Source organism: Aedes aegypti, chromosome 2 (assembly GCF_002204515.2).
Source record: "Aedes aegypti strain LVP_AGWG chromosome 2, AaegL5.0 Primary Assembly, whole genome shotgun sequence".
Lineage (NCBI taxonomy): Eukaryota > Metazoa > Arthropoda > Insecta > Diptera > Culicidae > Aedes > Aedes aegypti.
In genome coordinates, this window is record NC_035108.1 from 205037339 (window position 1) to 205062227 (window position 24889).

Genomic DNA, 24889 nt, shown 5'->3' on the forward strand with positions numbered 1-24889 from the left:
ATTTGTTGGTATGTATTCGAGTTATTCGGGACATTATTGGTGGACACAGAGGTGTTGTTGAAAGTAGGCGTGAAATTCGACAGATTCACATTGCATGTCGCAGAATGGTACAGTTGTGGTTGCGTATTTTGCGAAAGATTTACATAAGACAACGAGAGATTATTGTATTGTGATGAAGATTGTGACATTTGGAGGTGTTGAATTTGGCTACTATTGTTATTGCTATTACTAGCTTGATTCGGGTTAGTCACATTCAAATTTGTTATATTACTGATACTGCTAAGTGAAGATTTGATGGATGGCGACTTACCATTCTGTAAGTTATCGTAGCTCCGCTGTCGAAATACGCCCGCACTAGAGTTTTGTGTTTCACTCTGAAATGATACAAGCAGATTTTCGTATTTTACTAGGGTAGAAGCATTAGTTTTGGCCGCTATTTTTGGATTATACGCCGTCATTTCGTGTTTTAGTTGAATCATTCACATGTTAGAGCTGCATTCGTTTATTTGTTCAAATCGATTCAAAAGTAGAAGGAACATTATTTTTTGTTCTAGTTTCAACTCCAATATACCCAATTTGGCCAGTCTCATAAGAAATCAATTTAATTGGCCAATTTAGATACCAAGGTTGAGAATGTGTCCGAAACTAATTCTAGTGGCCTATATTGACCAACGCCAAAGTCCACATTTCAAATCATGATTTTGTTTTGTATGGTATACAGTTGGAGCTGCCTGACAGCTTTACTTGTCAAGGCTGAACCCTCGGTCTGGCTTTTGCCAACTTTCCCTTTACCAGGACCAATACTCAGGCGGACTAGGCAATGGCGCCCACATGAACACTGTTTTTATTAGTGTTGTGACGTTTTTGAAAAATACCCATATTCCATTGCTTCTGAAAAAGGAAGCAATATGGAAAATCAGCATCTCCATTAGAATTTCTTTGACATGTAGTGCCATTACCATACTGTCTAGTCGAAATGATTTTTAGTCATGTTATCGTAATTACTCCTGTCTTTTACGTAAGTGTTAAATGTTAATTGTCGTCAAGCCTTAACTTAATTAGGTTGTTTAGTCTTAGTTTTAGTTCATTTCGTTATTCTTGTTGTTGAAAGTATTTATTGGTCGTTGCGTTCATATGTCCTAGAAGAAATGAGTCAATTTCCTTGTCTGTTCAACATTTTTCGAAACTAGCATGTGTACCCTAATGATCAATCCCAACGTTTTACTTTCGATGGTCATTAATATAGTTATCTTAGGTTTTAACATATACTACCGTCTCCTACAAAAATCACTTTTCGGAGGCAAATACAATGCTTCACAACGCCTACTTTCTACTTATAAATTTTGCGGAAATGGAGTTGGAATTAGAATGTTTATACCATTGTTACAAAGAGGTATTCCTTATTATGGCAATGTAAAAACCATATTAAAATAAGATTGTCGCCACTACTAGTCATTTTCCTCAGAGTAATATTTCCTACATCGTATATGATAACGATGTGTCTAGCTAACTAATAGTAAGAGTGGCTATTAGACTGATGCAAATTTTGAAGTTTTTGCTCCCCCATGCTAAAACGATGTCAATTATGATGAAAATGATCCTCCCAAAATTTGAAATGATTCGGAACAAATTTGGTTGTGCACACGCTGTTTGAAGTTTGTATGTAAATTACTATGGAAAAGGCAAAATTTTGGCGTTCAGTCTTCTAACTGCTCGTCATAATGATCTATGGAAAAGTGAACACACTCATCTCATGTGAAAAACTCACAGCTACAACTTTGCCGAAGACCACATTTCGATGGGACGTAAGGATAATTTGTTATTATTGATAACAAAGTCTAGATCATGCTGAGATGATCATTCCAGGCATTACAATATCATCTGATCACTAAGATTATCTTTGGATGGCGGAGAGATATTATCATCAATCCAAGAGCGCTTTGATGTGATATCATCTTTCGATCTAATGCTTCAAAAGATATTCTTGTCAGTTGCTTGGGCGTTTTTTTTCTAGTGCTGTAGTTTCTAGTGCATATTGTAGATTACATCCACGGTGGACCGACACAAAAATGTGAACTCTCCTCCAAAACGTGACTACAGATCAATGCGGTGTCAAATGCGAATGCAATTACTCATTACTTTAGTTCAAAAACAAAAAAGAAGCGCTTTTTCTACTCGTTACAACTTGTTGGTTAGTTTAATTTGGGGGGAAGTGCGCGGTTTAAAAGACATGTTTAGATCTCCTGAACATTCTTGAAGGACCGGATCCCTGTGTGCATATTCCTGATTAGAAAATTGGTGAATATTTGCAATATGTTTAGCGAATTTAAATCTAGTTTTTTGTGCAGATTTCTTGTAAGGAATTTGCTGGATTCATCTACAGTTTGTCCACCAGCTATGAGTTTTTTGCTTGTGTCTGACGTCTTGGCTAGACGTTATTATTTATTTAAATGGTGTTACATCAATTAATTTGATAAAACCTCGTTAACGGTGTTACGCCAATTTACTCGGTCCAAGGCTGTGTCTCTCCAACCTCGATTTTGGCCCACGTTCTCCAGATCTTGTTGCACCTGATCAAGCCACCTCGCTCGCTGTGCTCCCCGCCTTCTTGTGCCAACCGGATTCGACGCGAACACCATCTTTGCAGGATTGTTGTCCGGTAGTCTTGCAACATGCCCTGCCCAGCGCACCCTTCCGGCTTTCGCAACTTTCTGGATACTTGGTTCGCCGTAGAGCCTAGCGAGCTCGTGGTTCATTCTCCGCCGCCACACACCGTTCTCCTGCACTCCGCCAAAGATCGTCCTAAGCACCCTTCGTTCGAACACTCCAAGTGCTTGCAGGTCCTCTTCCAGCATGGTCCATGCTTCATGTCCATAGAGGACCACCGGTCTTATAAGCGTTTTGTACATGGTACATTTGGTGCGGGGGTGAATCTTTCTCGACCGCAGCTTCTTCTGGAGCCCATAGTAGGCGCGACTTCCACTGATGATGCGTCTCCGTATTTCACGACTAACGTTGTTATCAGCCGTTAACAAGGATCCGAGGTAGACGAACTCATCAACCACCTCAAAAGTATCCCCGTCTATCGTAACACTGCTTCCCAGGCGGGCTCTGTCGCGCTCGGTTCCGCCTATCAGCATGTACTTTGTTTTTGACGCATTCACCACCAGGCCGATTTTTGTTGCTTCACGTTTCAGGCGGGTGTAGAGGTCTGCCACCGTTCCAAATGTTCTGCCGACAATATCCATATCATCCGCGAAGCAAACAAATTGGCTGGATCTTGTGAAAATCGTACCTCGGTTATTGAACCCGGCTCTCCGCATGACACCTTCTAGCGCGATGTTGAACAGCAGGCACGAAAGTCCATCACCCTGTCGAAGTCCCCGGCGGGATTCGAACGAACTGGAATGTTCGCCCGAAATCTTCACGCTATTCTGCACACCGTCCATCGTTGCTCTTATTAGTCTTGTGAGCTTCCCGGGAAAGCTGTACTCGTCCATGATTTTCCATAGCTCTTCGCGGTCGATGCTGTCATAAGCCGCTTTAAAATCGATGAACAGGTGATGCGTTGGGACTTGGTATTCACGGCATTTCTGGAGGATTTGCCGTACAGTGAAGATTTGGTCCGTTGTCGAGCGGCCGTTGATGAAACCAGCTTGATAACTTCCCACAAACTCATTTGTTATTGGTGATAGACGACGGAAGATAATCTGGGATAGCACTTTGTAGGCGGCATTCAGGATAGTGATCGCACGATAGTTTTCACATTCCAGTTTGTCGCCCTTCTTGTAGATGGGGCATATGACCCCTTGCTTCCACTCCTCCGGCAGCTGTTCGGTTTCCCAGATTCTGACAATCAGCCGGTGCAGACAGGCGGCCAACCTCTCCGGGCCCATTTTGATGAGTTCAGCTCCAATACCATCTTTACCAGCGGCCTTATTATTCTTGAGCTGGCTGATGGCATCCTTAACTTCCCTCAATGTGGGGGCAGGTTGGTTTCCTTCATCCGCCGTGCTGACGTAGTCACTTCCTCCGCTGTCGTGACCCTCGTTGGCTAGACGTTAAAGTGTTCTATTTGTTGGAATTTCTGGGTATACACAGCATATTTTTTGCTAAATTCGTGGGTTTAAAAAAAATTTCTTATCCAATAAATAGTGAACTACCGAATTTTGTTTTACGAGAGTTTTGGTTTATTTCTAGTGAAGTTATTGACATTAGTTTTGCAAACATCGTTTCTTCTAAAATTTTTTGCTCAAACCCAACGGGAATCTCACTCTTGAAATTTCCGGAAAACCAGGCAAGGTTATTGCTGAACGCATTTTTTCAGGAGATCCTGAAAGGAGATCCTGAAAATGTTAGTCGATACATTTTCGAAAAAAATAACAGAAAAATTCAGAAGCAAGCACGAATGGCATCTCTTGGCTGTTTGCAAATCTACAAGTAAAATCCAATCATTAATTGATCTTATCAAAAGTGTATCATTTACTTACTTCTTTAGACTCACTTTTGGGCTCCAGAGATTGTTTGGGTTCCAGAATGTTCCGCTGGAATCATAGTTCAACTATAAATTTGCCTGCAAACACTTTTATTGTTTTCGACAGTTTTTCGCAACGGTTTACTGCGCGTGGACTACTGAGTTTAAAAGATATTATTTGTATCAAATGAATCAAAGATATTGATGAAAGATCGATCAAAGAGCTCTAAGATGATATCTTATTACTCGATCCGTATCTTTCTCAGAAGATCAAAAAATGAGATAAAATGCAATGCCTGGATCATTCAATTACTTTCAAAGCAACACTGCCTTTGTGCTGTAGAACATAGTAGCCTGGATTACTTTGATCTATTCTTCCCGCCAGGAGCACCACTGTTGCCTGCCGAACAGTTGGTGAAGCATGCCACATGCAAACCAACTTCATGATGATGAATAACAATTTATCCTGAGGTCCAATCAAAAAGTGGTCTTCGGCAAAGTTGTAGCTGGGAGGATTTCACATTAAAAGAATTTGTTCACTTTTCCATAAAATATTATGACGAAGAGATAGAGGGCTGAACACAAAAGATTGGCGTTTTCCATAGTAATCTCCATATAAACTTCAAATGGCGTGTGCACAGTCAAAATTCTTCCGAATCACTTCAAACCTTGGGAGGATGCTATTTACCATAATTAAAATCGTTTAAGCATAGGGGAGCAAACAATTCAAAATTTGTATCACTCTAGTAGCTATGGATCATTCTGATTAGCAAAATGCAAACTGATAGTCGCCAATAGTATTCATGTCCACTTCGAATAGATTAATTATTTGAAATTGGCATCAATGCTATCAACGATGCAGAATGTCCGTTGGATCACATTCGAGAGATTATTGCGTGTATGCCATTTATGGCGCGGCTTTAAGCAAAAATGCCAAAATGTGATATACCACCACTACAGGTTACGCCTTTGGTTTCAATCTAATGGATTGTGCCCTCCCATCGCGGCAAGATCGCATAACCAAGGGGAGGGGTATTGACCAACGCCGGAGTCCACATTTTAAATCATGATTTCAATTTAAAAACAACTAGAATCATTAGCATGGCATAGCATAGCATAGACTGACTGTACATGTCAATGGTTGCTACTCCGTGATTGATCGGAACTGGTAAGAATTACACTAGGATCCAAATGAATACAATCGCTTACAATCGAAGTGTAATTTTTGCAGATCTAATATTAATATTGATCAATAACGGCGCCGGCCAAGGCTTTACAGTCAGTTGGGATGGGGAAGGACTGTTAGGGTGTAATGTTTGTTGTATCTGTAAACCGAGAATACCTCTGCATCTCCACAATCACCACGGGAAACAGAAAAATACATATTTTAAATTATATGAAAAAGGAATGTCGACACTTGTAGTGACGAACCATACATAGTTTGTTTGAAAATTACATATCAATACAACTGTGCATTTTTATTTCGAGATGAAAAGTTTTTGGTAGAAGGTAGAAGTTTAAAAAAAATACGTCAACATTCATAATGTCGAACAATTAAAAAGATATGACGAACCATACAAAGTTTGTTTGAATATTACATAAAAGTAATGCTTTCTTGAAAAAATGTCTTATCATAAGCATAAAACGAGCTCACCAGTTGGTAATCCGTCCTCGATTGAAAACGAATTGAAAACAGCGCGAACAGCAAAACTTCTCTGCGTCCCGAAAACGAACCGGCTTGCTTGGGCTTTCCAAAACACCCACAATTTAAAAACAACCAGAATTATTGTTTAAAATAATACATAAACAAATATTTTCTGCCAATGCCGCGACTTCATAACTCAACCAACAAAAAATAACTAGAATCTCCTACTTCAATTCCTATACACAATTCGCAGATTGGACGAACTCATGGTTTGCGGTCATAACACCGTATTTTTCCCATAAAATAATGGAAATTAGTCATGACAATACTAATGACCAGAGCAGTTAAATATCACGTGACTTTGACAATTGAATATTGAATATATCATTATTCCCTGTGGAAAAAGTCATCGGGAAATGTTTTTCCCGGAGGCCTTTCTCGAATTACTATCGGTTGGCGGCAATATATGCTTTTGCTATATTTCGTATGGGAAGATGCTACAAGTATTTCAATTTTTATTCCAATAGACGATTGTAAATCCTATGTAAATTATGTACCTAATATCCTTTTCGCACTTACCTCTAAACTGTACGGTTTGTTCTGTGGATCCAGTCCAGGTTGCATGACGACCAGCGGCGGCACCGGTGCGCTATTGTATTTATCGGGTGCCTGCATCTGCGTCCGATACTCGTCCGTCACTATCCCTCGCCTATGGGGAGCATCGGATCGGAAATCGCAAGAACGTGAGAAATTACATTTCACAGGGTTTAACACAACATTGCAACTGCAGCTTAGCTGGCTAAATAATTACCTATCAATTAGCGATGGAGTAATCGGTCCACAAAGAATGTGAAAACAGTTCAAACAAATGTTTCCCTGCGAGTAGGGATTGATTGCCTGTTGGCCCCCTTTGGAGGTGAAAGAACCTTTGATCTGTGTGGGGAGAAAAAGGGTAGAATTAGTTAGTTAAACACTGCTTGCCCACAACTAATCACATAGAAAGGATTACGTACATCTTCGTTCGTTGTCTGATCGCTGGTGGTTAAGTAGGTGTGGAAGCCGGCCAGGCCGATCACAGACCACACTGAACAGAAACAAATTACCGCTATTATCACACTAAACGGAGTCTTTTTGACAATGTCAAAAAATTGATCCTCGTCTTTAAATACTAGAAAGAGAGCAAAACGAAAATGAGTGTGACATTTGATGGGAAGCATTAGTATTGTGGCCACTCAAATTTGAAAGTAAAGTCCCGTGTTTTTTTCCGGTTTCCCCGATCATTTTTAAAAATTTTCTCTGTCTGAATTTTAGTTGTGTGTAAAAACAATAAAATGAAGCTTCTTGAAAAACTGTACAACTTTGCAATTGTTTGTATAGCAATTTTTCATGGCCAATGACTCTCTTTTGTTCATTCAAAGTAAACAGAAAGGGCCAATGCACACTAACAAAAATCAAGTCGGCCTATAAAAAAGATTGCATGGTTGAAAATCGAAAATGGTCCAAGCATTTAAACTTACCTTTTTATCCACAGTAATGGCAGTTATCAGAATAAAATCGATTAATGACGAATTGACGTGTAGTTATAGTAAATCATCACTCCCCAAGAAAGAAATGACATTGATTAATTTGAATCCTGCGAAATAGGAATTTCAAATGAGGTAAACAATATTCACATCGAATTTTCTCAGAACTAACGATCTGAGCCAATGCTTATGAATTGTTACGCGAGAAAACCCTACCACTATATACTGGCTATGGGTATAATGGTAATATATGTGATTCGACAGAAGTTAGAAAGTCTATGTTCATATTTAGACGTTAAAAAAGGAAGGCTTAGCATAACACTACCTTTGTTATACTCCTGGCATAAAGTTTGAATCTTTCAGGCCTGCATTTTTTCCAAGATTCTTGACTGGGTGGCCACCCTACATAAGTTACCCTGATTCAATACTTACACAAAACTATATGCGTTGTTGTACAAGAAAATATAAATACTGCTAAGAACGCGAGAGAGACGATAAACATATAGAAGAACCGATAGTTTCGTTTTCCCACGCAGTTGCCCACCTGAGGATAATAATTTCAGATTAAGAACACATTTTCAAATGATCCTCCGAAACAACTTACCCACGGGCAGTGATGATCGAATCGATCAACGCAATTATCACATAAACTACAGTGCGAAGCTCGCGGTGGTCGGAAAATTTTACACGTGAAGCAGTATTTCAGCTTCACCGTTTGACCCTTGACGAAGACTTCCTTGGTGCGGGGAGGCGGCCGATAGGTCGGACTGTTGAGCGAATTTGGCACTTCGATTTGCTTCTCGATGTAGGCGGCCTCGTCCTGGGAAGCCCGCGGAATGATGCCCGGATCGCTGAACGATGTGCGGAAGAGAGAGCTCATCGTGAACACAAACAGGATGCCGCCGATGATTGGAATGGCCGGCGTTATCCGCTCTGCCAGGAAAGGACAGCTAGAAGAAAAACAAATTTGTGTTTACACGGTGCAACATTACATCCTAAAAAAAACTCACTCAAATGCGAAGAACAGTCCGCTGGTCCCGGTTATGAGCACTACCGTAAAATAGAATACTCCGGAGTTTGGCGCCGTCATCAGGTACCCGTCGCAGTAGAACTTGTTTCGACCAGCGAAAATTTCCCATTTTTTCGTTACTTTCTGACTGGGCGCCATGGCGTTTCTTGTTGCTGCTTTCGTTTCAATCCCACTCTAATTCGAATTTCTAACTAAATTTGTACTTTCCTCTTCTGGTCGTCGTTGCGGCGTAAATGTCTTTGAATCACGTCCTGATCTGGTATTGCTGCGATAATTTGTGATGCTTTGATACCTTTCTTGCACTTGTGTGGCGAGATTCTGTAATAGAGAAAAATGGCATTAGTAACTTATTGGAATGAGTTAAGACTGTGAAAATTACTAGATATTTTAGCAAGCTGTTGTTCTGCCCATAACTGTATGTTTGTCACATTCGACATTTTGGCAATTTCGAGTTAATACCGTGGAGAGTCATCAAATGATAAACACTTTCGATCAACTTACTGAAATCTGTGAGATTGTTCTAAAAAATCGAAAAAAAATCATTGGCGATTATTATTACACAACAGTCACATTAAAATTAGGTACCGGGGGCAGTATGAACACCCGGGGCAGAATGTACACCCCTTGTATCTTTGCATATGCGAATAATTTTACGCTTTAGATGTAAACAATATTTCAGTTACCTGTTGAAAGAGTAAGTTGTCCACTAAAATTTCAGAAAAAATGTTTTAAACATTGATTTTATAGCAATAAATTGAGCATGATTTTAATGGGTCACCAAATAATATTTCAGAGGCAAATTACTGCAAGTTGACCAAAAATGCAGCTCTTGACTGAGTCTTCAATTATTTATGCTCAAATCAAAAATATATAGATTATTTTCTGCTAATTTAAGACATTGAAAAATCTTGTATGAAAATTTCATACACTGTTGGGGCAATATGGACACCGGATGATAAAGTAAAGCTGACACTTTAAAAAGAAAGAAATTTAACTTCATACACAAAACTATCCAAAACTATTTAGCGTTTAATGCAATGATTACGATGCGGAACCACAAATCGGTTGAAAATCGACAATTCTGTATTAAAACTAATTTGAAGGCAATATTGAAAGCATCTCTATGAAAAATACCTATCGTAAATTGGTTTTAATCACGTTTTCAGTGGCACAGTGAACTATCACTATGGTTTCTTGAATGTGTATTTCATTTTCCGAGGTTCTGGAAATGATTGCGGGACAATTTTCCTATAAACTTTAAGGTGTCCATTAGAGTGATGCAAATTTTGAAATGTTTTCTCCCCTATGCTTAAACGACTTTAATTATGGTAAATAGCATCCTCCCAAAGTTTGAAATGATTCGCAAGAAATTTGACTGTGCACACTCCATTTGAAGTTTATATGGAGATTACTATGGAAAACGCCAATCTTTTGTGTTCACCCCTCTATCTTTTCGTGATCATATTTTATGGAAAAGTGAACACCCTTATCTCATGTGAAAACTTCTCAGCTACAACTTTGCCGAAGACCATTTTTTGATTGGATCTCAGGATAAATTGTTATTCATCATCATAAAGTAGGTTTGCATGTAGCATGTTTCACCAACTGTTTGTCAGGCAACATTGGGGCTCCTGGCGGGAAGAATAGATCAAAGTAATCCAGGCTACTATGTTCTACAGCAAAAAGGCAGTGTTGCTCTGAAAGTAATGGAATGATCATCTCAGCATGATTGAGACTTTGTTATCAAAAATAACAAATTATCCTTACATCCCATTGAAATGTGGTCTTCGGCAAAGTTGTAGCTGGGAAGTTTTCACATAAGATGAGAGTGTTTACTTTTCCGTAGATTATTATGACGAGCAGTTAGAGCACTAAACACAAAAGGTTTGCCTTTTCCATAGTAATCTCCATATAAAATTCAAATAGCGTGTGCACAACCAAATTTCTTCCGAATCACTTCAAATTTTGGGAGGATCATTTTCATCATAATTGACATCGTTTAAGCATAGGGGAGCAAAAACTTCAAAATTTGCATCAGTCTAGTGTCCATACTGCCCCATGGGGGTGTCCACTTTGATGATGACCACCAAATATAAGCTTTTTATAAACCTTCTTTTGGAAATGAAATATATTTTTTTCAAAATTTTGCAACAATGTTTAACAAATGCTTAAGAACTCTAAAAAGCATACTGCACATGAAAAACAGTATAATATTCATGTATTTACAGTCAAAATAGGAAAATTCCTTAGGGTGTCCATACTGCCCCGTGTCCCCCTATATACAGTGACTCAATTTCATTTTCGTACGGGGCACTGTTTTTATTTATTTATTTATTTATTTATTTATTTATTTATTCACCGTCTTCGACATTATATCGTACAGACTGCATAACTTAACCTAAAGTTTCAAACAACACTATCAATTACATTCCATAACAAACAAAAACTACACTTCCACAAAATCAACGGTTGTACGTACAATATCTAAACACACGAAATCAACATAGACTTTTAACATTATCGTCAAAGAAAGCAGAACATAAATTCAGTAAACATTAAACTCGATCACATAACAAATCTATTATCGGCGAACGATTCATGCAGGTTTCCAAGTCTCATTGAATCGAGAAACAAACTCCCGAAACTTCACTCCTTTTGGCCAGGTAGCAGCAGTCATTGCAGTTATTTTCCAACGCTTATCCAACACAACCTTGAAAGACACGTAGTCCAGCGTATTGATGTTTCTCGATTTCGGCATTAGTTTAACGACATCTAAGCAGTTCGACAACGGAGCACCAAGTTGCTGTGATACCATAGAGCTGATGTCGTCTTTAGTGGCGCATTTGTGTATATTAGTTAAATACAATGAAAACACATCATCGTCGGGCATATCGGTAGTCGATTCCAAGCTTTCATCTCGTTTTGTGGTGCACCCTATTTCATTTGTCCCATCGAAGAGATTGAGCGATGAGATGGGCGTTGAACAATGATGCGGAGTTGCAAAATTAGGCTTCTGTACGATTTTCGAAAGTGTGCAAACAATATCTTCAACAGTGTTCCTCAGCTCGTTTAAATCTTCCACAACGGACCTCGGCGGCGTATCGGTATTGGTCGCCACATCTGTAGAATTTCTTTCTCGCATTCGGCAGAATACTTTCATGCAAGGGTTGCAGAGCCATATGATGTTGCTCGACAATGCACACAAATTAGCTTCGGTCAAGTCAACACATTTTGCGTGGAATGATTGTGCACACATTCCCTCACACACCGTGTACAAGTCTGCATACACATCGATAACGAGAGAACACTTTCCGCAGCAAGGATCCATTTTGCACTCACTGTCGGATGTGATACTGATTCAGACGAATTATTCCTTTACGGTTTTATCGCCAGTAGGTTTTATAAACCTATTGAACTCGTTCAATGCCGGATCGGATCAATGTTTATCACACAGAATAACGACACTTTTTAGTTTTAAAGGCTACAGGTCTTCAATTTTTCGCGACAGAATATCACACGATTAGCGATTGGAGAATCAACACGCACACACGCTGAAAATGCATCATCCAATTTGGTATAAAACTATTAAATGGTGCATGGACTTCGATATACTTTGTCAGTAACGAAGGTTATAGGTGTCATCTATTGTTTGGCAATGACAAGCTGCCCTCATTTGCTTGAAAGAATGGAAGAATGGAAAAGTATTGACTTTGGGTCTATAGTTGACCCAATTCCATATTCGTACACCTAACAAAAAATAAATATACAACATTCAAAACTATTTTTAATGGACTAGATGATTGCTTAAGTTCTTCGTTGTGTTAATCAGATGAAGTAGAGTACATTTGGAAAATTTATAAGCGGACATATTTGAAACTTAAGTGAATTTAAGAAAATAAAAACCGTTTTTCCCATATTTTTTGCTAAAGTATTCTGTAAGTCGAACAATAACTTACATTTATTTCAATATCACTTCCTTAAGAATGACTGCTGCGAATATTACACAAGTTTCAAAAAATTATAATCAGTTTTGGAGTAGCTAGGAGTGAATATCGACATCTTAAACTTCTGGATCTTTGGTAATATAACATTTATAACAAATCCAAAACCAAAAATTTTAGTCAATTTCTCTCAGTTTGGTTCCTAAATGGATAAACATAATTCATAGTTAATGTTTCTGTCAAAACATTGCGTAGTTTTATTTTTAAAATGATGAAAACAACAGGATATATTCTAGTAAAAAGTATATCAATGCTCTCTGCTTTCTCAAGTTATTTTGTATTTTTCTTATAATATCAATAAATTGCAAAATAGGGTGCTATTTTGAACATAATTTGAATATAAATTCAGAGATAATTGAATATTGCGATAACATCAATTATGTGGAGACAGCGTAGTTTAGGGTACTTAATTGTAAAACGATGTTCGTGGTTCAAATTATTTTTACAGACAAATTCAAAATTAACCTTTACCTGTTGTTTAGAATGAAAATTTAGTTTACATTGATTAAAAATATCATTTTAGAAGAGTTTTGAAGCTATGGCACAACATTTTTCTGAACTTAAAAGGGATAAAAACTGTATACTTTTCAACCAAATTTATATCATAGCTCACAAATATAATTAATAGATTGGACCCAATGATCAAAATGAACGTTATTGTTCAAATTATTGGATTACATACAGTATTGGACAAAACATTTGCAATTTTTCCATACAAAATGACCAACTTTGGTAAGCTAGATCTCAGTTATTTATGGACCGATTTGAATAAAATTTTCAGAGAACATCAGATATAACTTGAATTTTAACATATATATTTGAATAATTTTTCCAATCACGAGTTTATAAGTTATAACGGTTTAACTAAAGTGTAATTTTCGACGACTATTTTTCTCAAAATCTGATAGCCCTACACAAAAACTGTCTTCAGCAAACTTGTTCATCTCGTTAATATCTACAACTTTGCTGAAGATACCATGAAGCTATTCCTTCAAAATGTTTAGTTATACCACTTATAAAAAATCGTCAAAAAAATCACTTTAGTCAAACCGTTACTGCCTTTGCACTTGTGATTGGAAAAATCACTCAAAATATATGTTAAAATTCAAGTTATGTCTGATATTCTGCCAAAATTCATTCAAATCGGTCCATAAATAACTGAGATATAGCTTACCAAAGTTGGTCATTTTGTATGAAAAATCGAAAAAGTTGCAAATGTTTTGTCCAATACTGTAGCAAAAATCATAAGAAAACTGGCATTTCTCATAATTTTACCTAAATTTCATACATGTCCGCTAATAAATTGTCCAAATGTATTTCACTACATCTGACCTTCATAATATTGCACTTCAGCAATCATATAGAGCTTTTAAAATAGGTTTTGAATGTTGTACGTTTGAATTTTGGTAGGTGTACGAATATGGAATTGGGGGAATTTTAGATATAAATTTAATACTTTTCCATTAATCCAAAGATGAATGTTTTTGGAAACATTTAGTGATTGGCAAACAATAGATGACACCTATTACCTTCAATGTGGATAAAGTATTTTAAATTCAATACATCATTTAATAGTTTTTTACTAACTTGATGTGAAATCAGTATCCCGTACGAATATGAAATTTGGCCAGCAAATGAAATTTCTAGCAGAATTGTAGCAATGAAATTTCTAGCAGAATTGTTTTCCGACTATTCACCCATTTCACTATTTAATACAATTTACTATTTAATTATGATTTAATATGAACTGTACAAAATTTCAGCCTCAAATAAGCACTTGTGATATGTTGGTAATTTTTAGAAATTTTAGCTGCTTTCCATACAATCATAAAATGCACACTTTGTATCATTTTGCTCAATGCCTGCTTTTGTCGAATGCTACAAATATGCAGTTATGGGCAGCTGCTGCTCTGCCCATAACTGCATATTTGTCACATTCGACATTTTTTGACAATTTTGAGTTAATACCGGGGAGAGTCTTCAAATGATAAATACTTTCGATCAACTTACTGAAATCTGTGCTCTAGAAAATTCGAAAAAAATACGAAGTTGTTTTGTCACATAGGTAATTGTAACCACATAACAGTGACATTTAGATTGCACAAGAGCTTCTTGATGTAGTAGCTATGATTTTTTTTTATCAGAATAGTTTTCTGACTATTCATCCAATATGCGATATGAGTTGTACAAAATTTCAGCCTCTAATAAACACTTTTGAGTTCTTAGTGATTTTTAGAACTTTTAGTTTCCTCCCATACTGCAATAAAATGCACACTTGATATCCCATTTACTCAATGTCCACTTTTGTCGAATGTTACAAATATGCAGTTATGGGCAGTGTTGTTGACTATCATAACTGTAGAACCAACAAACATTTCGGGCTGAATTCAACAAAAATGTCTGTTGTTAGCCTCCAGATGACAAGCATGTTTGTTAAAGTTGACTCAACATTTTGTCGTTTTAACCATCAATTTCTATCCGTTCTTCACAAAATATACCTACCTAGAAACGTAAATTAGTTTTTTTTTATTATCATGGATATTCATAATATTATTAACGAATAAAAGACAGGCATAGTATATACCCAAGTAACCACTAGCCCGCTAATTCGCCTTTTTGAACATTGGTGTTATAGGGCTAATATGCCATTTGTGTGATACCACTATATTGGCACGAAGGGTGAATTAAGGTGCTATTTGGTTGCATGGGTAATTATGTGTCTTGGATTTCAGTTAGTAGACGCAATGTAATTTCATAAATTTCTAAGGAACAAAGTTTTGGCGAAATTCTAAAATAAATTTTAGAAGCGAGGGCGGGCTCTTCGACGCTATCTATTGGAAGTATTCTATTAATCGAGGGGTTTAATTTTACAGTTGTTCGTGAAAAGTTTCTCCAGGAAGGAGATTCTCTTCCTCTGTCGCGGGTTTCATGTAAGTGTCTCTGGATGTCCACACATCCAATTTTGGCCCTTTATACAGGAGACTGACCGCTCACAAACAACAGTTGTACTTGTTCAATTCGCTTTTCAGATTATTTCAGTGCTATAGGCAGATGTCTTTCTACAACAGACAGTAGAATCATAATCACCATCATAAATTCTGAAGGTAATTTTGAATTTGTCAGATGTCGTAGAAATCGAAAACAAATAAAAAAATCAAATTAACAAATTCTGGTTAGCATTAGCATTAGCATTAAGCTTCTCGCACAAATTCGTAGATGGTACAGTCCTAGACCATTGTATGAGGGTTGCCTCCTTCCCGTCCGTTACCAAAGTCAGAGGTTTAGGACTAACCTCTTACTCTTAGACTAGATTGACGCATCCTCCAATTATCGAGAGCTGTCCTGGCCACGTCCTTGCGAAAACTGGAGAATGGGAAAGGATGATTGATTGAACACCTACTTAAGAAAGATGCAGAGAACTCTACGACTGCTCATAGGTGTTACGGGATGTTGTGGAATGTTGATGGAAAGGGTAGTTCCATAGGATACGTTCGGTAGACGTTCTGGCCGACAAAAATGGTTAGTATTTACGCATTGTGATTATGCGCTGCTGATCAGAACAAACTCACCAAATTCCTTTTTCGAAAATCCTCTGCAATTCGCAATCCATCCCGAGCCGAGTATCTACGAATTACATTCAATTTTTGAATCAACAAGCACGGGAGATAAAAAAAACAATTCGCGATTGATGGTGCCATCGCAGAGCACTCTCGAGCAAAACAAATAAAAGTAAAAAACAAAACTTCACGAAACATCTTATATAATCAGATATAATCTCCGATAAAAAACACATCTAGGTATCACTTTGAAAAACTTGTTTTAACACAACGTTTGCACATGGCGAAGCACCTTCCGCCGAATCTAATTTTCACCCATTAAATTAACAAATTCTGGTAGAGCAAAAAATTCAAAAGAGAAGCATTCTTATGAAGAGAGCATAGCAGAATTATTGTAAAATTTAATGCTTTCGTTCATATAGTAGCTCCAGAGTTATATAGACAATTTTATAACTGTTATATCTTAGTTACCATCGTGTTAGTGAGATATCGAATTGCAAACAAAACCAAAGGAATTACAGTTTGTGGAAAAGAATTCCAACATATCAACTAAACATGTTAATCAAAGAGCATACGATGTGAGATAAAGACAACAGCAACTAAAAAGATAAAAGAGAATGGTTGAGGATTGTTTGGTTTCAATTTGCTCAAAACTTCCTGACTCAATTATACGGCTAATATTACTTGAAAAAAAAAACATAATAATGAAAAAAAAAACATAAATAGATTGCCTTGAAAAATGTTAGGATAATTTTAAGGGGTTCTAATATTTTTTAGAGCACCTAAGCATTCCACTAATGGCACATTCGAGAGTCCCTCTATATATTTTCCGAAACATTTATTGAGATATACCTTTTCGAAATCGTGCAGAAATTATCACCGAAGTTCTTCTAAGTTAGAGATTATTACTGAACACTTCATTTTTTTCGAGATTTCTTGCTTAAATAATCTTTATTTTTCTCAAAATTTCTCAAGAAATTTAGGAAATTTGCTTGCTCAATAACTTATCTAGGATTCTAACCTTCCATACTTTTTTAATTCCTGCAAATATTTTCCAAAGATGTCTCTTCTGCGATTTTTTTTTTTGATTCTCGATATGAAGCAGTCTCATAGAACCATTAACCTCTGAGAACTATATTGTGAATTCATTTAGAGTTTCCTCGAAAGTTCTTTTATTTTTCTTTCTAAAGTTTCTTCATTAGTTGGGTTTTGTTCCCTGGACAATTTTATCAGTAAATTCTACCAGGATTCCAGAAACATATTACAGGAGATTTAAATTTAGAGCTCATAGTTATAAACTACTAGATTATGAAAGCAGTCTATTTAGCGAGAGATGCTCGTTAACTGGAATGAGTTATTTTGGCCGAGGAAAATTTTGATATTTACTATTGACGGTCGATTTCCATACGGAGCAAACAATTTCTTATCGTTTTATCCCTCAAGTAAGATGTTTACTGCCCATTAAAACAAGTAAGACAAAAACGGCAACAGAATGATTCACTACCGACTCCTTGTGCCGAAGGCATCCGATTGTTGTAGCGAATGATACTCTACATTCCGATTCCGCACGAGTGGCATTCGTGTTTGAGAGCTGAAGAGCGTTCACTGACTGGGAATACACAAGGCGAAATGATTCAGTGAACGCAAAATCTGTAAATTTCACAGGAAGCGTTCAGTGATTGAATGGCGAATGCGTTCTTTCGTCTCTCCCATTTAAGAGCGGATAGGTGCTCTCTCCGCTCCATATATCTTTTCATTTTCGGTTTATCTCAATCGTTTGCGCGGGATTGCGCTCACCCTAGTAGCGTTCGACAGTCACTGAACATTCGGTGGCGGCAGATAGATATCAAGTATCAGAAGGCCGACTCCAAAGGCACGTTCCCCACCAGTTGGGAGATTTGTGGCTTCGCCATATTTGAGCCTATTTCATCATCTACCCGATGGGAGAGGAAAGGGAAGGGAAAGATGGGAGGAAATAGGAGTGGGGTCCCTTGAAGAGGGAAGATCGCATTAGCGAAATGAGAGCATGTAGCTCCATACCACAATGGGTTCGAACAGCGCCCTAAAAAGGGCACTGCAAAACGCATGAGCGTAAAGAGAGCCTATAGCTCATTACCACGGCGGGTTAAGAATAACAGAATGTCCTGAAGATTCAGGCTTCTGAATTCAGTTTCACTTAATAAGTGTTTACCAAGTAATTGGAATCGCATTTGCGCAAAAACTGGACAGTTACATATCAGGTGATACGAAGTTCCATAATCGGAGTCACAACTATCACACACAAATGAGTCAGCACGCTGAATATTTGCCATGTGATAGTTGAGTCGGCAGTGGCCTGTCAACGCTCTGACCAAGAGACTGTAATTCTGCTTTGACAGATTTGTTAAATACTTCGCCACCCTTGGAGATGGCTCAGTAATGTACAATTTTGTTTGACGACATGACTCCAAACTATTCCAATATTGCTTGTGCTGAGTTGCCGCCCAAGAATTTATCTGAAGCTTCACCCAGCACTTCGAAATTGGAATAGCCGGCTCAGGGCCAATGAAGTCATGCGATGCTCCATCGCGAGCTAGCTCATCAGCCAATTCATTTCCAACGTACAAGGTACCCAGAATTGACAGAATTGACTGAATTCAGTTCCTCAATTTGAGTTGGACATGCGATAACAAGCTTCGACCTTGAGTTGGCCGAAGCAAGAGCTTTTATAGCAGCCTGACTATCTGAACAGAAGTATATGACTTTACCCATTACGTGCTGTTGAAGTGCTGATTGCACTCCACACATAAGAGCAAATATTTCCGCCTGAAAAACGGTGCAGTTTCTACCAAGTGAGTAAAACTGATTCAGCCTTAGCTCACGAGAATATACTCCTGCACCAGCTCTACCTTCAAGAAGGGAGCCATCAGTGTAACATACTATATTGTTTGATATACTTCTTTCCAAATAGCCAGACGTCCACTCTTCCCGTGAAGGGAATTGTGTGGTAAATGTCCTGTAAGGAAAGTGACAAGCAATTGTGAGACCACTTGGAGCAAGGACAATTTTGTCCCAATTCACCAAAAGTGGAAACAACGAAGTGTGTGTAGATCTACGATTCACTGGATGTTTCTCCAGTACATCCAGTACCCATAAACGGTAAGAGCAAGAAAGTGCTTCTTGTTTAAGATATATGTGTAGTGGCGCAACGTCGAAAATGGCCTCGATCGCTGCTGTGGGAGTTGTAGAGAACGCACCAGACATCGCCATCAAGCACATCCTTTGGAGATGGCCCAATTTTGATTGGATTGTTCTCACTTCGCCCTTTTGCCACCACACAAGATATCCATATGCCAATATTGGTCGAACAACTGTTGTGTAAATCCATTTGATATATTTGGGTTTGAGGCCCCAAATTTTACCAAAGGTTCGCCGACATTGACCGAAGGCCATGCAAGCTTTTTTGACTCTGAAATAAATGTGAGGTGTCCATGAAAGTTTGGAATCTAGAATGACTCCGACATACTTTACTTGATCAGTCACTTTAATCTCAGTGCCAAAAACACGTAAAGGTCGAATTCCATCGCGGTTTCGTCTTTCCGTAAAAAGAACAATAGATGTTTTATTCGGGTTAACCGAAAGGCCATATTGGCGACACCAACTCTCGACTACCTGAAGAGCACTTTGCATCAGGTCGAATCAGAGGCGTCTGGTCAGCCTGTTCAACCTGTTCATTGAACAGGTAGACCATTTGAATCAAAATCGTACAACTAATTTAAAAAAGTAAATCAAATTCAACAAATTTTAAAATAGCATGAGTGTGGGTTCATACGTACTTAGCTTAGCTTAGCTTAGCTTAGCTTAGACTGACTACACATATCAATGGTTGCTATTCCGTGATTGACCGAAGTCAGTGAAAATGCACAAAGAATCAACTAGAAGTTTGGCTGGGATTGGCCATAATCTTCTTCAATGTGCATAATTCAGTGCCTCTATTTATACAGGGTCAATAACGGCGCCGGCCACGTCCTTGCAGTCAGGTGGGATTGGGGCAAGGAATATTAGTGTGACACCTTTGCTATTTGGAGACCGTGTTTGCCTCTGCATCTCCACAAAGGTTACTGGGAGGGATGTTTGTTAATGGGAAGGATCGTTGGGTCACAGGATTCACTTTGATAAGCGATTAGACCATGATAAATAAGGATTTGTGAGATATATACATGGTTATTTGTAAATATAATATTTTCATTTGATATGAACAATTTCTATGTAGTGGAAAATTATACCGACACTTGAGGTGACGAACCATTCAAAGTTTGTTGAACAAATACCTAAATGTAACATTGCTACAGCTGTCAGGACGAAAGCATGTATTATTATATTTTACTTATTTGAAAAGAAACAAAAGACTTGATTGGTTGGAACATCATAGAACACTCTTATGCTTATGCCGACACTTACAGTGGCGAACCATCCAAAGTTTATTGAATAAAGTGAACTTTTCGCAAGTCTACACTTGTAGTGTCGAACCATTCAAAGTTTTTTTTTTAATTATAAAAATAAAGGGGTGTTCTGAAAATAAAAAAAAAAATGTGAAACATAAATAATTCATGAATCAGAGTTTGTGTCGACACTCACAGTGACGAACAATTCATAGTTTGTTGAAAATTCATATTTACGTCCCACAATTGTAACGATTAAATGTGCAGTCATACATATTTTATAGATTAGAAATAGTAGCATGAAACGAGCTCACCAATTGATCCTTTATCCTTCACTGTGCAGCCACAATCCACTCTCAGCCTCACTCGTTTGCTCGGCTATATAAAAGCACTCAGAAAAAAAAAGGCGCGCGACCCGAAAAGGAAAAAAAAATAAACTTGGCTTTCTTGACGCACTGCCCAGCAGCAAGCGTCAAGGTCAAAGGATCAAAAAGAACTAACCGATCACGCCACTTTTTCACTTACTAGACCGACGCGCGACATGTTTGATCCTGCCCTCGTCGCTCGCCCCCGTAGGAGCAAGTGTCAAGGTCGAAAGATCAAACAGAACTAACCGATCGCGGCACTTTTCACTTACTCTAGCCGAACTAACCGATCACGCCACTTTTTCACTTACTAGACCGACGCGCGACATGTTTGATCCTGCCCTCGTCGCTCGCCCCCGTAGGAGCAAGTGTCAAGGTCGAAAGATCAAACAGAACTAACCGATCGCGACACTTTTCACTTACTCTAACCGAACTAACCGATCACGCCACTTTTTCACTTACTAAACCGACGCGCGACATGTTTGATCCTGCCCTCGTCGCTCGCCCCCGTAGGAGCAAGTGTCAAGGTTGAAAGATCAAACAGAACTAACCGATCGCGACACTTTTCACTTACTCTAACCGAACTAACCGATCACGCCACTTTTTCACTTACTAAACCGACGCGCGACATGTTTGATCCTGCCCTCGTCGCTCGCCCCCGTAGGAGCAAGTGTCAAGGTCGAAAGATCAAACAGAACTCCATGAGTGTGGGTTCATACGTACTACATAGAAAGTAGCATAACAATTGTCCCAAGGCACCAAGAACGATCGCGTAGTGTGCTGAGTTCACGCACCATGTAAAAAGCTCGCTTGACATCCACAGCACAAGCGTGGTATTTCACCAAAGACAGCAGCGCAAAAGTTGAAGAGAAACTACTGTGCCTGTTCAACTGCTGTTGTTGAACCAAATCCCATATACACTGTAAACCTGGCATTACCCTTTAAGGTGTAAAAAGTACCCACTATTTTCTGATATATGAAACTGTCAAAATAAAGAGTAGTTCAAAATTTTGCATAGTGGGTAATTTTTGCCCATTTGTAAGTTCCAATGGTTTACCCTTTAATGAGTGAAAACATTCTTAAGATATTTTGGCGGAAGCTGTTCTTTAGTCCGTAACTGGAGTCGCATCTGGGTCGCTGATAATGGAGAAGTGTCTGGATTTGCAGGTGAGTACAAAATCGGAAAACATTATCCATCTCATTTGAAGATACGCTGTTGTTTTTACAGAATGGATATGAGAACTAAAAACTTCGTTGCTGTTCGTTCAGTCAGTCAGAGAGCCGGTCGTGACACGCAACATCCCCCCACGCAGCAAAAATTTTACATTACTTTTATGTATAACAAAAGCAATATTTATTGAACTTAATAAAGTGCAAAACTGCTGATTTTTTGTCCCTTATTCATTATTATTATTATTCATAAATTGATTTCAAATTGTTATTATAAGTCGTGAAACTAGAAACAGAGTAAAATTTACTCTCTTTCCTAACTGAATTCATTTCGAATAGTGGGTAAAATTTACTCGTCAGTTTGACGTACAAGCCGTTTACTCTTTAATGGGTACAGGCCCTTTACTCTTTTTATGAGTTAAACTAGTTTCTCTCAAAGAGGGTACTTTTTTACCCTTTAAAGGGTACTTTAGTCTTACAGTGTAACTAAGGTCCCACATACATTCACAGCTTAGTAATCTGTACACGCTCAAAAGCATACATGTGTGGAAACAACCCGTTCAACGAAAGAAGGTTTACGAAACAGGTTTTACTTTTTCTCCTTCCGAAATATTGGTGCACGCTAAGCAGTTTCCTAATAGAATGCATTTTGTTCGGAATAGATCGGATGTCCAATGTCCATCCAGACATATTTACATCAACTTAGAAGGATATCCACATTATAAAATGAGAGGTTTTAATAATTAAAATCAAATTTATAACAATTCGAATGCATACCAAGCATACGTAAATTCGATTAATCCAATGTTAAACTAATCATTTCTGGTCTTTGGTGAAGTTAGCGCAGTCAATATGGAAATAGAGTGTTCTTAGAGTGCAAATTGCATGCTTTACGGTGCTAACTTTCATGCAATACGAAATCGGTTTCTCTCGACAGGTGCAACTAGCCGATTTGAACAAGCTGAAGAAGATGATAAAAGCTCAGGAAGAATGTATTATCAATGGAATTAGCGCATTTATTTTTGCTCCGTAGACTGCTCCAATTTCCATATTTTAATAATAGATGATTCCATATCTGTTTTCTCTATGGTTTATTGTGGGATTCATGTTGTTTTTAAAGAAGGATTAACCTTTCTAACGGGATTTTCGGCTCGCCACCGAAGCGGACAGCGTACAAATCATTCGCGATGTGTTCTTACGCTGCATTCATACAATAGGGTCCTAAAGGCCTGTCCCAATTTTAATGCCAAACGGTTTAGTTTAGGCCAAAAACACATGTTTACTCAATTTTTCAATGTTTTTCTTTTTTTAAGTCCAAAAAACATTTTTTTAGATTTTTTCACACTCTTTGGCTTAAACTCAAATTTTGGGTGTATTTTGCTTTCCGTGTCTCTTCCGAACTGTCAGATAGGAACAACCCCAGTGTTAAAACTAAAAGCCCTGTGGTGTTTTTATCGATTATGCGAACGTCAAACATGATCAAAAGTGTCAAGGTTCATATTTTGACCCAATTTTTAAATTCAAATTGAAATATAATGTAGCCGTTATTTGAGCGGGAAAAAATGCTAAAATAGTTGCAGTAACATGCTCTTTCGTGTCATTAAATAAAAACAAGATTTCATTCAACATTTTAGGACCCAATTCAAGTACCGCCGTGTGGGGTGATATTGGTCCTAGGGGATGACTTTGACCGCCCTTTTTGATGCATCTCTTGAATTGCACGGGAGGCAAAAAACTAATCCATGACCATCTAGTGGCTATTTATAACGTATTCTTGAAGCTTGCCACATTGTTTTCATTATTCTGGTTATAGTTTGCTGTAAAAATCTTGGCCCAAAGTCACCCTTATTGACCAAAGACGTAGGTATTTCTCATTTTAAATCCACATCCAGCGGCGGCGATAACGCGCAGATATGCGCGCAACGTCAACATTCTAGTAGGTTTGAATTTTTTCGTTCTTCAAGTACGCGAATGTTTGTAATTATCTAAATCTGAATCACTGCGACGATATACCACCATTTTCTGTTAATCGCATTCCGTGGATTTTTTTTTTGCAGGGCACAATACGCACATATTCACATATTAGTTGTAATGCCTAAGGGACCAAGAAAATTATTTAAAAAAATAGTGTTTTTTCTATATTTCTGCCGGATACACGAGATTAATATGCAGATGAAAACATTTGCAAATCAAGTAAAACGTACCAATAAATCGTAAAAAAATGCACACTGCAGTTATTTTACTAAATGCAAGAATATATGCAAATATGCGTACATTGATACATTTTGTTATTTCTGATATGTTTTGTAGCTGAAACGTGCAAAATCCAGTTAATCGCCAGTTTACCGTTTACATAGGCGTTATTTACCCAATTATAAAATATATTTTTCTTGTTGTTGCACAAGTGGCTTATTTGAGCACGCGACGCCTCTGGGTCGAAAAGGGTGCTTATGCACATACCAACTATCGGAGCTAGATAGTCGTCGGCAAATCCATAAGTTGGAAAACCGCAATTATTGAGTTGCCTCAATAGCGTATCTGCTACGAGATTCCATAAAAGTGGGGATAAGACTCCCCCTTGGGAGCATCCGCAAAAACTCAATTTTTGAATCGCTGCTTGACGCAATGTCGAGAAGAGATGTCGGTTTTTGAGCATTTGATGAATCCAATTGTTACAGCGTTCACTGACTGGGAATACACAAG

The 24889-nt window shown here is 38.0% G+C and overlaps 1 protein-coding gene across 5 annotated transcripts in view; it reads right to left on the reverse strand.

The window, feature by feature from the left end:
• The window catches only part of LOC5570347 (palmitoyltransferase app), a 103881-nt gene that overhangs the window by 21137 nt on the left and 57855 nt on the right, over positions 1 to 24889 (reverse strand). For 4 of the 5 annotated variants that reach the window (XM_021843775.1, XM_021843774.1, XM_021843773.1 and 1 more), the window contains 7 exons: positions 8653 to 8990; positions 8247 to 8592; positions 8075 to 8186; positions 7133 to 7287; positions 6931 to 7052; positions 6699 to 6828; positions 311 to 374 (listed from right to left, as the gene is read on the reverse strand). In XM_021843775.1, coding sequence (XP_021699467.1) covers positions 311 to 374; positions 6699 to 6828; positions 6931 to 7052; positions 7133 to 7287; positions 8075 to 8186; positions 8247 to 8592; positions 8653 to 8810 — 1087 coding nt within the window. In that variant the 5' untranslated portion in view covers positions 8811 to 8990. Of the gene's footprint in view, positions 1 to 310; positions 375 to 6698; positions 6829 to 6930; positions 7053 to 7132; positions 7288 to 8074; positions 8187 to 8246; positions 8593 to 8652; positions 8991 to 9051; positions 9157 to 24889 lie in introns of those variants that run through there. The other variant, XM_001653126.2, reaches the window with a different exon arrangement.